At 40.0% G+C, this 17,638-nt stretch overlaps 1 protein-coding gene across 1 annotated transcript in view; it reads right to left on the bottom strand.

Moving 5' to 3' along the window:
• Positions 1-494: 494 nt before the first annotated feature.
• Positions 495-17,638, bottom strand: part of Rrp5 (Ribosomal RNA Processing 5) — a 151,611-nt gene continuing 134,467 nt past the window's right edge. The window contains exons 14-16 of the mRNA XM_071668104.1: positions 11,660-11,813; positions 11,346-11,511; positions 495-10,839 (exon numbers count right to left, since the gene is read on the bottom strand). Coding sequence (XP_071524205.1) covers positions 10,671-10,839; positions 11,346-11,511; positions 11,660-11,813 — 489 coding nt within the window. The 3' untranslated portion in view covers positions 495-10,670. The remainder of the gene's footprint in view (positions 10,840-11,345; positions 11,512-11,659; positions 11,814-17,638) is intronic.

Genomic DNA, 17,638 nt, shown 5'->3' with positions numbered 1-17,638 from the left:
TGGCGAGGTGGCGATGGGAATGAATAAAGGCAGACAGTATGAATTATGTACATGTGCACATATGTATATGTCTGTGTGTGTATATATATGTATACGGTGAGATGTATAGGTATGTTTATTTGCGTGTGTGGATGTGTATGTGGGTGGGTTGGGCCATTCTTTCGTCTGTTTCCTTGCGCTACCTCGCTAACGCGGGAGACAACGACAAAGCAAATAAATAATATGTGTATGAGTGGATGGGCCTTTCTTTGTCTGTTTCCTGGCGCTACCTTGCTGATGGGGGAAACAGCGATTAAGTACAATAAATAACAATAATACCCAAAGTGAACAGGTATCACACTGATTTATGAGAAGTTCTTCCATAGGTTGGAGAATGTGAAAATGTAAAAATGGTATTTCACACAATAGCAACTTTCAAAGCTGATATGACAACAGAAATTTTCAGAACCTGCAGTTGATGGATGAAGTGTTTAAACAAATAAAAGTTCTACAAATGCATGGAAATCCTATGATTTACTGTCAACACAAAATTAAGATCACCAGTTTCAACAGAACTGTACACATTCAGATCAACTCCAATTAAAGTCTTCCACAATTACTGTATAATTTCCAAACCATAGTTACAAAAAGGTATAATAATCATACAAAATTTGACAATTTACAAGCAGACTGGATGTCATCACTATAATTATTCAGTTAAAAAAATATAAATTTGAGATAATTTACAGGCTTAAATGTTGTTACATTATTCTAATCCAAAATCAATATAAATGACTCTTCAAGAAATAATGACCTGTATACAGAGGTCAAAAAAGAACACTAAAATATGATTCCTTGAATCTTTGTGCTACAAAATTCTTGTGTGCATTGCTAACACTTTAAATATTTGTCAAACTATGTTTCCACACCTGCACAAAAGTCTGTTGCTCAAAACTCAATTCTACAAAATGAAACATTCAGAATGTTTTGTCAATAGTAAAAATATTGCAAGATAATATGCCTGATATGCATGTGAGGGTCACCATTAAATCTGTTTCCAATTCCAGAGGGTAGATCCTGTAAACAGTCTCTCAAATCACTCAAAAACATCCTTCCCTCATGCCCAGTGATTTGACTCTTAAATACTTTGAATCTTTCATATGCAACTTATGTCAGTCACTGGAAGTTATCAAATGAGGACTAAAATTTGCAGGCATATTCTATACTCCACTGCCAATATTTTGACATTTGTAAAGGTGCTATGTGTCACCTCCATCACTACAGGTGCTTACTTCTGAAACTTCTAATCTCTGGAAGCTGTTCTGAAGTCAAAATATACACATGTAAATGTAAATACAAGCACATATGAAAATATGTGTAAACAGGAACAATAAACAGTGATAAGAATTAATAGGTGGGTTTACTTCCATCAGCAAATTTAAACTGCAAATCTAATGCTATGCCATACCCATATCATTTAAGTTAGCCTACTTGTTTCTACATATCCTTTACTATCACATACACAAAATTCTTCCATAAAAGGTGTTTCTACTCTACTTCCACTGTAATATGGCCATTTAGGTAAGTCATCAGATTTATTTGTAAATATGCTTTATTTTCATAGGTATTTCTTTCATTTGGTGATGGGAATGAATAAAGGCAGACAGTGTGAATTGTGTGCATGGGTATATATGTATGTGTCTGTGTGTGTATATATATATGTGTACATTGAGATGTATAGGTATGTATATTTGCGTGTGTGGACGTGTATGTATATACACTGTGTATGGGGTTGGGTTGGGCCATTTCTTTCTTTCGTCTGTTTCCTTGCGCTACCTCGCAAACGCGGGAGACAGCGACAAAGCAAAATAAATAAAAATAAAATATAAATAAATTCTTTCATTCTATGATGGGAAAGAAAAAAATCTGAAGACTTTAATTTTTGCTATCTCATTTGTAATTTGTAATACTGCATTCATCCTGCAAGTAACCCCTTAACATCTCAAGATGGATTTATGCGAGCTGAGTGACATCTCTAGATGAATGTTTATGCATCAAGTTTCACGTCTCAATTTTGAGGATGCACAGAGTCAGGGTAGTCACTAAGGTGGTAGTGCATGATAATTTCTCTCCACAAGCAATCATCCTCCAGCCATGAGAATGTGAGTACAGTTTCATATGTTTTCTAGGAATGAAAGTAAATGGCTTGTAACTAGATTTAGAGGACCAGGTAAAAGATGATCCTGATTTATCTGATGGTGATGCTCTTGCTATACCTTCAGTTCATATGGAGAGAACAATAATTTAATGGACAGACACTTCCAGCATTGAAAGTTGACCTAGACAAGGCAGAGAAAGGTGTTTCAGCAAAACTGAAAGGAGAGTTGTCAGTGGCCAACTGAATTTGACAACACTACACATGATTGGTGCAGACGGCAATTCTATCGACTTTTACAGTTGTTGTTAAGAAAAAATTATCATCAAACCAAGCGGATTACAACAAGAAAAATTATCATCAAACCAAGATGATTGTAACAAGAAAAGATTTACCATATAGGATAAAACAATAACACCAATATCCTTTTTGGAATAAATTAAACAATATAACATGTAGTGGCAACTCACATAACACTAAGGCCTCACTCACTATGAAACTTTTATTCATCACTGGAGAGAAAGCAGAGGACAAAATAAACTTTTAAAGTGAATTCTTTTTATTGTTATTTGAATGTCATTGATAATGAAAGGTTAAATATATTTTCTAAAAAATGATAATGTGAATTTTGAGGGCTGGAAAATAAAAAATATGTTAAGGGTCAAGAGGGATGGAAAATAAAAATCAATATGTTAAGGGTCAAGAGGGTTGGAAAGTAAAAACAAATATGTTTAAAGGCTATGAGGGGAGAAAGAATACTTCCCACGTATTCCCTGCGTGTCGTAGAAGGCAACTAAAAGGGAAGGGAGCGGGGGTAAGTGAGTGTGTGTGTGTGTGTGTGTGTGTGTGTGTGTGTGTGTAAATCCTCCCCTCTCATTTTTTTCTAATTTTCCAAAAGAGGGAACAGAGAAGGGGGCCAGGTGAGGATATTCCCTCAAAGGCCCAGTCCTCTGTTCTTGACGCTACCTCGCTAACGCGGGAAATGGCAAATAGTACGAAGGAAGGAGGTAAAGAGAAATGAGATTTCATACTTTGATAAACACTTTCTACTCTTCACCACACACTAAGCTGATTTGTTAAGGGCCAATATCTCCTATCACAACACCTCTTTTTGCAAAATGTTTTCACTACATTTGAACCTGAGGCATTCCTTTAGCATTTTCTTCGGTAACATCCTAACACTTAATCAACTCTCTCACTTCATCTCTCATCTTTTTTAATAATCAAAATGGCCCAGGTGAGAGCTCCTTTGATGCCTGAAGTCTTGACTCTTAAAGGTGGAAAGATTGTAGGAGGAAGGTAAGATAACAGGAGAAAAGAGACTTTCATCTATTTCATAGTTGATCTCTATTTGCACCTTCAAGTTCACTCCTATTTATCTTGATTAACATAACATCTGCCAAGTATTCTACATGATTATACCAATCTAAGAACTTACATCTATGTGCTTTCTTAATAACAATTTCAAATATCATATCTTCATTAATCCTTATAGTTCTAATTCTATCATGCAAGATACCCATCTTTACTGCCCTTATTCTTTACTCTTCCTGAGTTATTTATTTTAGCTTTTTCTTAATCCCCTATCCCTGGGGATAGGGGATTAAGAATACTTCCCACGCATTCCTCACGTGTCGTAGAAGGTGACTAAAGGGGAAGGGAGAGGGGGGCCAGAAACCCTCCCCTCCTTGTATTTTAACTTTCTAAAAGGGAAAACAGAAGAAGGAGTCACGCGAGGAGTGCTCATCCTCCTCGAAGGCTCAGATTGGGGTGTCTAAATGTGTGTGGATGTAACCAAGATGAGAAAAAAGGAGAGATAGGTAGTATGTTTGAGGAAAGGAACCTGGATGTTTTGGCTCTGAGTGAAACGAAGCTAAAGGGTGAAGGGGAAGAGTGGTTTGGGAATGTCTTGGGAGTAAAGTCAGGAGTTAGCGAGAGGACAAGAGTAAGGGAAGGAGTAGCACTACTCCTGAATCAGGAGTTGTGGGAGTATGTGATAGAGTGTAAGAAAGTAAATTCTAGATTGATATGGGTAAAACTGAAAGTGGATGGAGAGAGATGGGTGATTATTGGTGCATATGCACCTGGGCATGAGAAGAAAGATCATGAGAGGCAAGTGTTTTGGGAGCAGCTGAATGAGTGTTTAGTGGTTTTGATGCACAAGACCGGGTTATAGTGATGGGTGATTTGAATGCAAAGGTGAGTAATGTGGCAGTTGTGGGAATAACTGGTATACATGGAGTGTTCAGTGTTGTAAATGGAAATGGTGAAGAGCTTGTAGATTTATGTGCTGAAAAAGGACTGGTGATTCGGAATACCTGGTTTAAAAAGCGAGATATACATAAGTATACGTATGTAAGTAGGAGAGATGGCCAGAGAGCGTTATTGGATTACGTGTTAATTGATAGACGCACGAAAGAGAGACTTTTGGATGTTAATGTGCTGAGAGGTGCAACTGGAGGGATGTCTGATCATTATCTTGTGGAAGCGAAGGTGAAGATTTGTGGGGGTTTTCAGAAAAGAAGAGAGAATGATGGGGTGAAGAGAGTGGTGAGAGTAAGTGAGCTTGGGAAGGAGACTTGTGTGAGGAAGTACCAGGAGAGACTAAGTACAGAATGGAAAAAGGTGAGAACAAAGGAGGTAAGGGGAGTGGGGGAGGAATGGGATGTATTTCGGGAATCAGTGATGGCTTGCGCAAAAGATGCTTGTGGCATGAGAAGTGTGGGAGGTGGGTTGATTAGAAAAGGTAGTGAGTGGTGGAATGAAGAAGTAAGATTATTAGTGAAAGAGAAGAGAGAGGCATTTGAACAATTTTTGCAGGGAAAAAATGCAAATGAGTGGGAGAGGTATAAAAGAAAGAGGCAGGAGGTCAAGAGAAAGGTGCAAAAGGTGAAAAAGAGGGCAAATGAGAGTTGGGGTGAGAGAGTATCATTAAATTTCAGGGAAAATAAAAAGATGTTTTGGAAGGAGGTAAATAGAGTGCGTAAGACAAGGGAGCAAATGGGAACTTCAGTGAAGGGGGCTAATGGGGAGGTGATAACAAGTAGTGGTGATGTGAGAAGGAGATGGAAAGAGTATTTTGAAGGTTTGTTGAATGTGTTTGATGATACAGTGGCAGATGTGGGGTGTCTTAGTCGAGGTGGTGTGCAAAGTGAGAGGGTTAGGGAAAATGATTTGGTAAATAGAGAAGAGGTAGTAAAAGCTTTACGGAAGATGAAAGCCGGCAAAGCAGCAGGTTTGGATGGTATTGCAGTGGAATCTATTAAAAAAGGGGGTGACTGTATTGTTGACTGGTTGGTAAGGTTATTTAATGTATGTATGATTCATGGTGAGGTGCCTGAGGATTGGCGGAATGCTTGCATAGTGCCATTGTACAAAGGCAAAGGGCATAAGAGTGAGTGCTCAAATTACAGAGGTATAAGTTTGTTGAGTATTCCTGGTAAATTATATGGGAGGGTATTGATTGAGGGGGTGAAGGCATGTACAGAGCATCAGATTGGGGAAGAGCAGTGTGGTTTCAGAAGTGGTAGAGGATGTGTGGATCAGGTGTTTGCTTTGAAGAATGTATGCGAGAAATACTTAGAAAAACAAATGGATTTGTATGTAGCATTTATGGATCTGGAGAAGGCATATGATAGAGTTGATAGAAATGCTCTGTGGAAGGTTTCTAGAATATATGGTGTGGGAGGCAAGTTGTTAGAAGCAGTGAAAAGTTTTTATCGAGGATATAAGGCATGTGTACGTGTAGGAAGAGAGGAAAGTGATTGGTTCTCAGTGAATGTAGGTTTGCGGCAGGGGTGTGTGATGTCTCCATAGTTGTTTAATTTGTTTATGGATGGGTTTGTTAGGGAGGTGAATGCAAGAGTTTTGGAAAGAAAGGCAAGTATGCAGTCTGTTGGGGATGAGAGAGCTTGGGAAGTGAGTCAGTTGCTGTTCGCTGATGATACAGCGCTGGTGGCTGATTCATGTAAGAAACTGCAGAAGCTGGTGACTGAGTTTGGTAAAGTGTGTGAAAGAAGAAAGTTTAGAGTAAATGTGAATAAGAGCAAGGTTATTAGGTACAGTAGGGTTGAGGGTCAAGTCAATTGGGAGGTAAGTTTGAATGTAGAAAAACTGGAGGAAGTGAAGTGTTTTAGATATCTGGGAGTGGATCTGGCAGCGGATGGAACCATGGAAGCGGAAGTGAATCATAGGGGTGGGGGTGGGGGGGGGGGGGGGGGCGAAAATTCTGGGAGCCTTGAAGAATGTTTGGAAGTTGAGAACATTATCTCGGAAAGCAAAAATGGGTATGTTTGAAGGAATAGTGGTTCCAACAATGTTGTATGGTTGCGAGGCGTGGGCTATGGATAGAGTTGTGCGCAGGAGGGTGGATGTGCTGGAAATGAGATGTTTGAGGACAACATGTGGTGTGAAGTGGTTTTATCGAGTAAGTAATGTAAGGGTGAGAGAGATGTGTGGAAATAAAAAGAGTGTGGTTGAGAGAGCAAAAGAGGGTGTTTTGAAATGGTTTGGTCACATGGAGAGAATGAGTGGGGAAAGATTGACCAAGAGGATATATGTGTCAGAGGTGGAGGGAACGAGGAGAAGTGGGAACCAAACTGGAGGTGGAAAGATGGAGTGAAAAAGATTTTGAGTGATCGGGGCCTGAACATGCAGCAGGGTGAATGGCGTGCAGGGAATAGAGTGAATTGGAACGATGTGGTATACCGGGGTCGACGTGCTTTCAATGGATTGAACCAGGGCATGTGAAGCGTCTGGGGTAAACCATGCAAAGTGTGTGGGACCTGGATGTGGAAAGGGAGCTGTGGTTTCGGTGCATTATTACATGACAGCTAGAGACTGAGTGTGAACGAAAGGGGCCTTTGGTGTTTTTCCTAGCGCTACCTTGCACACATGAGGGGGGAGGGGGTTGTTATTCCATGTGTGGCGAGGTGGCGATGGGAACAAATAAAGGCAGACAGTATGAATTATGTACATGTCTATATATGTATATGTCTGTGTGTGTATATATATGTGTACACTGAGATGTATAGGTATGTATATTGTGCGTGTGTGGACATGTATGTATATACATGTGTATGTGGGCGGGTTGGGCCATTCTTTCGTCTGTTTCCTTGCGCTACATCGCTAACGCGGGAGACAGTGACAAAGCAAAATAAATAAATGAAAAAAAAATTTCATTCATAATTGTTTACTGTTTCCCACACAACGAGGCTGCACCAAGAACACACAAAGAGTGACCTTATTTTCTCACATCCACTCTTTAACTGTCATGTATAATACACTTAATACATCTGAACTGAGACCAGCATTTCTTTGTGCAAGCTCCTTGCACATTCTACCCTTACATCCATTCCATTACCAAAGCTTTCAATGCATATTCAATTTTTTTCCTTATAAGACTACTCTCAACTTTAGTTTTCTCTCTTCTATCATCTATCTATATCTCTGATACCTCTTCCTTTCGGGAACTCCCATTAAGGGGGTGACCACAGCAAAAGAGTCTCAACTTATCCATGCCTCCCATACATACAACATTCCATGCATTCTTCCCCCTTTTCTCTCCCTCCAGTACCCTTCCACTCTCTGTTTCCCTATCATCATTACTAAACCTTATTCCTACTACCTGAAACTTTCCAATGTTGAAGCATCTTGTCATGGACAAAGGTCCACATAAAGGTTAAGCCTCACCTGAAATTTGAAAAGTGTTAAAGATGGAGAAAAATAATGAGAAAAGAGGAACAATATTTCAAAAGATTTGGAAAAAATGGAAAATCTACCTTTTAAAAGGGGCAAGCTGTAAGTGCTTAGAAAGATATGAGGGGAAAGAAGTCTAAAACTGTGCAGAGTGGGGAAAGAGACAGATGTCACAATGGCCCACTCCTGAGTTGCCATGGGTAACTTAATTGTCATCTGATGTAGAGGTTTCTTAAGTATTACCTGGTCTAGTTAATGGCAGGTGCACACAAGCAGCCTTTCTTGGAGCACAAACAAAGTAACAGCTACAGAGGAGGGGAAATGAACCAAAACTGCAGTGTAAGGCGAGTCTCAAGTTTCTAGGTCTGGTGGGGACAGATGATGATTCAGACTATTAGGGACTGCAGTGTGATATCCCATCCCTTTTAAAAATTAAGTTTTAACATTAGGCATATTCCCTTTCAAAGTTCTCCTATTTGAATTATCAAGTCAATTCATCATTTTCTTCAAATCCTCCTCTGATTCATGAAACAGCACAGCACTGTCTGCATAAACCATCTGTATCAGTAAGACAGTATATCACCACAGCCCCTTCTCTTTCTCCCATTTCACAGAAAAAAATTGAAAACTACAGTGACATCACAAAACCTTAAGGAACACCTACAATAGTTTCATACTACTGACTCATACTTTATTTTCTTAATGTTGAAGGCTCCAGTCATGGACAAAAGTCTACATCAAGGCCAGGCCTTAATTGAAATAAAGAGAGAATTATGAAGCAGAAAAAAAAAACACAAGGGAAGGCATTTATGAATTTTTGAAGGTGTGAAAGACCTGTCTTTTGAAATGTGGTACATCACAGGTATTGGGAAAGACATGAGAAGGTAGAAAGTTCCAAAGCTTCGACATGTAGATAAAGCAGGTATCAAAACAGCCCACCCTTGAGTTGCCGATGGCCACATTATAATCATGAGATGCATCAGCTTGACGTGTATTGTGTGGCCTACTTAGTGGTGGGGGCACACTGGCAGCCAGCTCTCAGGAGCAAAAACCAAAGTAGTACCCATAGAAGAGGGAAAGTGAACCAACATTGTGGCATAAGGCAAGGGGGTCATGTTTGGAAATCAGTCTGTGAGTTTATAACAGACTGCTTTCGACACAACTCTGTCAAGTAAGGATACATTTCAATTCAACTCTGTCATATAAGGATACAGAGATAGAGCCATCCCAAGTGTTAGGGCAGTACTCCATATGACGACAGAAATCAATCCCTCGTATAAATGGAGCATCTGTTCAGAAGAGAAGTTTCAACATCTAAACAGGACAACCAGTTTCTTAGAAGCAGACTAACTATTCTCGTAAAGAGGGGTTTCCAAGAAAGAGTGATGTTAAAGTAATGTTAATGTAATACCAAGTATGTTTATTGAATCAAGGGGTGGAATTACAGAAGTGTTAAAGTACAGACGAGAGTTATGAGGAGTTTTTGATGAAGAGAGAGAAAGAAATTGGGTTGGGAAGGCATTATACTTGACGAGTTTTGTCTACCCAATGAGATTTCCTCTCCAAGTCTGACTGAGGAAGCTGTGTCAAGACGAAATGTAGATCGAGTGAGAGAAGAAACAGAATTAAAGGATGTGGATATATGCAGTATTGATTCATCAGCATATGAGTGCATTGAATTATTTGTGGAGGAGAGGAAATCATTGAAAAAAGGAGGAAAAGTGTAGGGGACAGGACAGAACCTTGAGGGACACTCCTGTTGATGAAGAAAAGGGGGAGGCTGATCCATCAACAACTTCAGAGATAGATTGGCCAAAGAGGAAGCTAAATACGAAGGAGCAAAGTGAGGAAGCCAAAAGAGGGGAGTTCAGAGATGAGACCCAAATGTCACACCCTGTCAAAGGCTTAGATATGCCAAGGGCAACTACACAAGACCCCCTAATATCTTTCATGGATGATGACCAGATATTAGTAAGGTAGGAAAGAATATCACCATTGGATCTTACCTTATGGAAGCCATACTGGTGATCTAAGAGAAGACTGATTATTGAGGTGTTTAAGAATATGTGAGGTGAGGATGGATTCAAAGACTTTGCAAATAGTAGATGTCACAGCAATAGAATGATAATCAGAGGGGTCAGAAAGGTCACCCTTCTTAGGGATGGGATGTATCAATGCATGTTTCCAAGAAGGAAAAACTTTGGTTTTTAAGCAGAAACAGAACAGACAAGCAAATACCAATATCACTATAATAGCTTTAAACAGTATTCAATAATTTCCCAGAGACATCACGTAGAAATTCCCTGGGAGCTTGCCTATTCACTTTGTTACAGGTATTTTCTAAGTATATCAATACTGCATAAATCTTTTTCCCAATTTATATGGCTTTCACTGATTCTTCTAGTGTGATCAATCACTTGCCTAATATGTTAAGAAGACTTTTCCTTTCTATGACTTAAAATAACTTTTACTTCTTATATATCAACTGAGTATAATCTAAAGTAAGTGATAAAACAGAAGGGAAGGATTTCCCAGCCCAGTTCCTGCCCCTTTTCAGTTGCCTTTCATGACACAAGAGATAAAAGAGTATGTCACCAGTACTTATATGATTCAGATGACATTCCACATTTCACACATGCCTTTACTGATTCTTCAAAGAATATCAAAAATTAAGACAGATATGATAAAAGTACACACCATACTTACCCAAATCATCAAATTAATCTCGATATGACACAAATGTTATCTAGTGCATGTACAGAATGTTACAAGAAAATTCATTATCATATCTTCCTCATTCCAATAAGATTTCAATAAGTTTTTCAATAAAAGATTTAAATCAACCATCCTTATGGAGTGTAGATGCCACAAACTCCTGTACTCTTTTCTTTACTGTTTCCACACTTTGCGGAGTTCCATGCTCCTTTTCAAAGTTTAGGAACTTTTTGAAGACAGAACGCATTTTTCGAAGGCGCAGTTTTAACCCTGTCATTCGGTCCAAAACATGTCTGAAGAAGAAGCAGACATCAGTTAATATGATTCCTTCTAACATAATGCTGCTGGTGTATCCACAATTATCAATAACATTTTCCAATTCACCAATCTTACAGTAAGAACATTTAGGCAGGAGTATCATGTAGAAACATTGTAAGTCATAAGTTGGAACATTAGGTAGACACATAAGGTATGTCATAAGTTGAAACAGTAGGTAGACACATTAGGTATGCCATAAGTTGGAACGTTAGGTAGACACATTAGGTATAAGTAGTTACTATGATCATTGGGTAAGAACTGCTGAGAAGCAGCACTTGAGTTTTAGAAACTGTAAAACAAGAAGGGGGTTTTCATCACCCTACTTCCACTCCCTGTAGTCACCTTCTATGACACACAAGGAATATGGAGGTAGAATTCTTTCTCCCCTACCCTATTCAAATCGGTTACAGTCTCCCCCCTCCTTAATAGAAAAAAAAAATAATTTGTAAGATGTGGGATTATTTTTTTTAAAGAAACTCACCTTGCTCCTTCAATATCTCCTCTTTTTGTTAGAAGATCAACATATACACTCCAAATGTCGATGCGTTTAGGGAAATTACTGAGAAGACTTTCAAACATGGTTCTGCCACGCTCAGCCTCCCCCAAGCGAAACTCAAGTTGACCAAATTGACTGACCAGTTCCACATCTAAAATTACATAAGGGATTAATTCAACAAACATGCAAAAGTGTACGTGTCTCTCCATCTTACAAGGATAAAAAAGAAAGGAAAAAATAATCAGATTGTACACTGCACTGCAACATCATATTCACAAATTGATTACTCTACCACATACGTTCTTTTTTATCAAGAGAAAGGAGAGCACGGTCCATGTAGTGTCGTGCTTCATCTGCATTGTTTTGGGTGTAGAAAAATATTCCTGCCTTGATCCAAACATCCCGAACTTTACCAAACTTCTTTGTCATCGTGAAGTATATCTTTTCTGCCTCCTATTCAAAAGAAAGTCTTTTCATTAAAATAATTCAAGAGATCACATTGTAAGAATAAGCTTTACACAGATTTTTTATCAACAAGAAAATTATAGTAAAGATTACTTAGTAAACTATACCATCAAAGGAAATTCAAGATGAGGTGCTAAAACTAGAGTACTTTGTAAATGAATAAGAATATATAACCTTGATAAGGAAGATGCCTTTTTTCCTGCCATGTCTTGATCATATCCTGTGGCCCATCTGCCAATTCATAACTCAAATTGAAAGATAATATCTAACCCCTTTAACTCCAGGACATTAACACGAAAATTGTGCAAGGGCCACAAGTCATAATAATAGCACTAATTTTTCCAGTTTTTTAACTGCATGCTATTATCATGGGATATGTGGTAGTATGTTTGTTAAAAGGAACCTGGATATTTTGGCTCTAAACAAAGATAAAGGGTAAAGGGGAAGAGTGGTTTGGGTATGTCTCGGGAGAAAAGTCAGGGGTTGGTGAGATGACAAGCAAAGGAGGGAGTAGCACTACTCCTGAAGCAGGAATTGTGGGAGTATGTGATAGAGTGTAAGAAAGTAAACTCTAGATTGATATGGGTAAAACTGAAAGTAAAATGGAAAGAGACAGGTGATTATTGGTGCCTATGAACTTGGTCATGAGAAAAAAGATCACGAGGCAAGTGTTTTGGAAGCAGATGAGTGAGTGTGTTAGCATCTTTGATGCATGAGACCGAGTTACAATGATGGGTGACTTATGCAAAGGTGAATAATGTGGCAGCTGAGGGTATAATTGGTGTACATGAGGTGTTCTGTGTTGTAAATGGAAATGGTGAAGAGCTTGTAAATTTGTGTGCTGAAAAAGGACTGGTGATTGGGAGTACGTGGTTCAAAAAGAGAGATATACAAAAGAATACATATGTAAGAAGGAGAGAAGGCCAGAAAGCGTTACTGGATTATGTGTCAATTGATAGGCGCATGAAAGAGACTTTTGGAAGTTAATGTGCTGAGAGGGGCAACTGGAGGGATGTTTGATCATTATCTTATGAAGGCGAAGTTGAAGATTTGTAGAGGTTTTCAGAAGCGAGAATGTTGGGGTGAAGAGAGTGGTGAGAGTAAGTGAGCTTGAAAAGAGACTTCTGTGGGGAGGTACCAGGAGAGATTGAGCGCATTATGGAAAAAGGTGAGAGCAAATGATGTAAGGGGATGCATTTAGGGAAGCAGTGATAGCTTGCGCAAAAGATGCTTGTGGCATGAGAAAGGTGGGAGGTGGGCTGATTAGAAAGGGTAGTGAGTGGTGGGATGAAGTAAGATTGTTAGTGAAAGAGAAGAGAGAGGGGTGTTTGGATGATTTTTGCAGGGAAGTAGTGCAAATGACTGGGAGATGTATAAAAGAAAGAGGAAGGACGTCAAGAGAAAGGGGCAAGAGGTGAAAAAGACGGCAAATGAAAGTTGGGATGAGAGAGTATCATCAAATTTTAGGGAGAATAAAAAAAGATGTTTTGGAAGGAGCTACATAAAGTGCGTACGACAAGAGAACAAATCGAGGGAAGCAGTGATGGCTTGTGCAAATGATGCTTGTGGCATGAGAAAGGTGGGAAGTGGGCAGATTAGAAAGGGTAGTGAGTGGTGGAATGAAGTAAGATTGTTAGTGAAAGGGAAGAGAGGGGTGTTTAGATGATTTTTGCAAGGAAGTAGTGCAAATGACTGGGATATGTATAAAAGAAAGAGGAAGGAGGTCAAGAGAAAGATGCAAGAGGTGAAAAAGAGGGCAAATGAGAGTTGGGATAAGAGAGTATCATTAAATTTTAGGGAGAATAAAAAGGGGATAAAAGTGAGTGCTCAAATTACAGAGGTATAAGTTTGTTGAGTATTCCTGGGAAAGTATATGGGAGGGTATTGATTGAGAGGGTGAAGGAATGTACAGAGCATCAGATTGGGGAAGAGCAGTGTGGTTCCAGAAGTGGTAGAGGATGTGTGGATCAGGTGTTTGCTTTGAAGAATGTATATGAGAAATACTTAGAAAAGCAAATGGATTTGTATGTAGCATTTATGGATCTGGAGAAGGCATATGATAGAGTTGATAGAGATGCTCTGCGGAAGGTGTTAAGATTATATGGTGTGGGAGGCAAGTTGTTAGAAGCAGTGAAAAGTTTTTATCAAGGATGTAAGGCATGTGTATGTGTAGGAAGAGAGGAAAGTGATTGGTTCTCAGTGAATGTAGGTTTGCGGCAGGGGTGTGTGATGTCTCCATGGTTGTTTAATTTGTTTATGGATGGGGTTGTTAGGGAGGTGAATGCAAGAGTTTTGGAAAGAGGGGCAAGTATGAAGTCTACTGTGGATGAGAGAGCTTGGGAAGTGAGTAAGTTGTTCGCTGATGATACAGTGCTGGTGGCTGATTTGTGTGAGAAACTGCAGAAGCTGGTGACTGAGTATGGTAAAGTGTGTGAAAGAAGAAAGCTAAGAGTAAGTGTGAATAAGAGCAAGGTTATTAGGTACAGTAGGGTTGAGGGACAAGTCATTTGGGAGGTAAGTTTGAATGGAGAAAAAGTGGAGGAAGTGAAGTGTTTTACATATCTGGGAGTGGATTTGGCAGCGCATGGAACCATGGAGGCGGAAGTGAATCATAGGGTGGGGGAGGGGCCGAAAGTTCTGGGAGCATTGAAGAATGTGTGGAAGTCGAGAACATTATCTTGGAAAGCAAAAATGGGTATGTTTGAAGGAATAGTGGTTCCAACAATGTTATATGGTTGCGAGGCGTGGGCTATAGATAGAGTTGTGCGGAGGAGGGTGGATGTGCTGGAAATGAGATGTTTGAGGACAATATGTGGTGTGAGGTGGTTTGATCAAGTAAGTAATAATAGGGTAAGAGAGATGTGTGGTAATAAAAAGAGTGCGGTTGAGAGAGCAGAAGAGGGTGTTTTGAAATGGTTTGGTCACATGGAGAGAATGAGTGAGGAAAGATTGACAAAGAGGATATATGTGTCAGAGGTGGAGGGAACGAGAAGTGGGAGACCAAATTGGAGGTGGAAAGACGGAGTGAAAAAGATTTTGAGTGATTGGGGCCTGAACATGCAGCAGGGTGAAAGGCATGCAAGGAATAGAGTGAATTGGAACAATATGGTATACTGGGGTCGACGTGCTGTCAATGGATTGAACCAGGGCATGTGAAGCGTCTGGGGTAAACCATGGAAAGTTCTGGGGTGGGCTGGATGTGGAAAGGGAGCTGTGGTTTTGGTGCATTATTACATGACAGCTAGAGACTGAGTGTGAACGAATGTGGCCTTTGTTGTCTTTTCCTAGAGCTACCTCGCGCACATGAAGGGGGAGGGGGTTGATATATCATGTGTGGCAGGGTGGCGATGGGAATAAATAAAGGCAGACAGTATGAATTATGTACATGTGTATATATGTATATATCTGTGTGTGTATATATATGTATACGGTGAGATGTACAGGTATGTATATTTGCGTGTGTGGACGTGTATGTATATACATGTGTATGTGGGTGGGTTGGGCCATTCTTTCATCTGTTTTCTTGAGCTCTCTCGCTGATGCGGGAGACAGCGACAAAGCAAAATAAATAAATAAAATAAAAAGATGTTTTGGAAGGAGCTAAATAAAGTGCATAAGACAAGAGAACAAATAGAAACACTGGTGAAGGGGGTTAATGGGGAGGTAATAAGAAGTAGTGGTGAAGTGAGGAGGAGATGGAGTGAGTATTTTGAAGACTTGTTGAATGAGTTTGATGATGGAGTGGCAGATATAGGGTGTTTTGGTTGAGGTGGTCTGTGAAGTGAGAGGGTCAGGGAGAATGGTTTGGTGAACCGAGAAGAGGTAGTGAAAGCTTTGCGGAAGATGAAAGCCAGCAAAGCGGCAGGTTTGGATGGCATTGCAGTGGAATTTATTAAAAAAAAGGGGGCCACTGTGTTGTTGACTGGTTGGTAAGGATATTCAATGTATGTATGTTTTTCATGGTGAAGTGCCTGAGGATTGGTGGAATGCATGCATAGTGCCATTGTACAAAGGCAAAGGGGATAAAGGTGAGTGTTCAAATTACAGAGGTACAAGTTTGTTGAGTATTCCTGGGAAAGCATATGGGAGGGTATTGATTGAGAGGGTAAAGGCATGTACAGAGCATCAGATTGGGGAAGCGCAGTGTGGTTTCAGAGGTGGTAAAGGATGTGTGGATCAGGTGTTTCCTTTGAAGAATGTATGTGAGAAATACTTAGAAAAACAAATGGATTTGTATGTAACATTTATGGATCTGGAGAAGACATGTGATAGAGGTGTTAGAGATGCTTTGTGGAAGGCATTAAAAGTATATGGTGTGGGAGGTAAGTTGCTAGAGGCAGTAAAAAGTTTTTATATAGGATGTAAGGCATAGGTACGAATAGGGAGAGAGGAAAGTGATTGGTTCCCAGTGAATGTTGGATTGCGGTGGGGGTGTGTGATGTTTCCATGGCTGTTTGATTTGTTTATGGATAGGGTGGTTCGGGAGGTGAATGCAAGAGTTTTGGAGAGAGGGGCAAGTGTGCAGTCTATTGTGGATGAGAGGGCTTGGGAAGTGAGTCAGTTGTTGTTCGCTGATGATACAGCACTGGTGGCTGATTTGGGTGAGAAACTGCAGAAGCTGGTGACTGAGTTTGGTAAAGTGTGTGAAAGAAGAAAGTTGAGAGTAAATGTGAATAAGAGCAAGGTAATTAGGTTCAGTAGGGTTGAGGGACTTAGTCAATTGGGAAGTAAGTTTGAATGGAGAAAAACTGGAGGAAGTGAAGTGTTTTACATATCTGGGAGTGGATTTAGCAGCAGATGGAACCATGGAAGCGGAAGTGAGTCACAGGGTGGACGAGGGGGCGAAGGTTCTGGGAGCCTTGAAAAATATGTGGAAGGCGAGATTGTTATCTTGGAAAGCAAAAATGGGTATGTTTGAAGAAGTAGGGGTTCCAACAGTGTTATACAGTTGCGAGGCATGGGCTATATAGGGTTGTGAGGAGGAGGGTGGATGTGTTGGAAATGAGATGTTTGAGGACAATATGTGGTGTGAGGTGGTCTGATCGAGTAAACAATGAAAAGGTAAGAGAGATGTGTGGTAATAAAAAGTGTGGCTGAGAGAGCAGAAGAGGGTGTATTGATATGGTTTGGTCACATGGAGAGAATGAGTGAGGAAAGATTGACAAAGAGGATATATGTGTCAGAAGTGGAGGGAATGAGGAGAAGCGGGAGAACAAATTGGAGGTGCATGGATGGAGTGAAAAAGATTTTGAGTGATCGGGGCGTGAACATACAGGAGGGTGAAAGGTGTGCAAGGAATAGAGTGAATTAGAATGATGTGGTATACCGGGGTCGACGTGCTGTCAATGGATTGAACCAGGGAATGTGAAGCGTCTGGAGTAAGCCATGAAAAGTTTTGTGGGGCCTGGATGTGGAAAGGGAGCTGTGGGTCAGTGCATTACACATGACAGCTAGAGACTGAGCATGGACAAATGTGTCCTTTTCTGTCTTTTCCTAGCACTACCTCGCATGTGTGTGGGGAAAAGGGGGTGCCATTTCATGTGTAGCGGGGTGGTGATGGGAATGGAAGAGGGCAGCAAGTATGAATATATTCATGTGTATATATGTATATGTCTATGTATGCATGTGTATATATTCATTGAAATGTATAGGAATGTATATGTGCGTATGTGGGCGTGTATGTATATACATGTGTATGTGGGTGGATTGGGCCATTCTTTCGTCTGTTTCCTTGCACTACCTCACTAACATGGGAGACAGTGACAAAGTATAATTATTTATTCTATTTTGCTTTGTCGCTGTCTCCCGCGTTT

The sequence above is a fragment of the Panulirus ornatus genome, chromosome 12 (genome assembly GCF_036320965.1).
Source record: "Panulirus ornatus isolate Po-2019 chromosome 12, ASM3632096v1, whole genome shotgun sequence".
In the NCBI taxonomy this organism is placed as follows: domain Eukaryota; kingdom Metazoa; phylum Arthropoda; class Malacostraca; order Decapoda; family Palinuridae; genus Panulirus; species Panulirus ornatus.
Note: the sequence above shows the minus strand (reverse complement) of the source record. Positions and strands in the feature narration are given on the sequence as shown.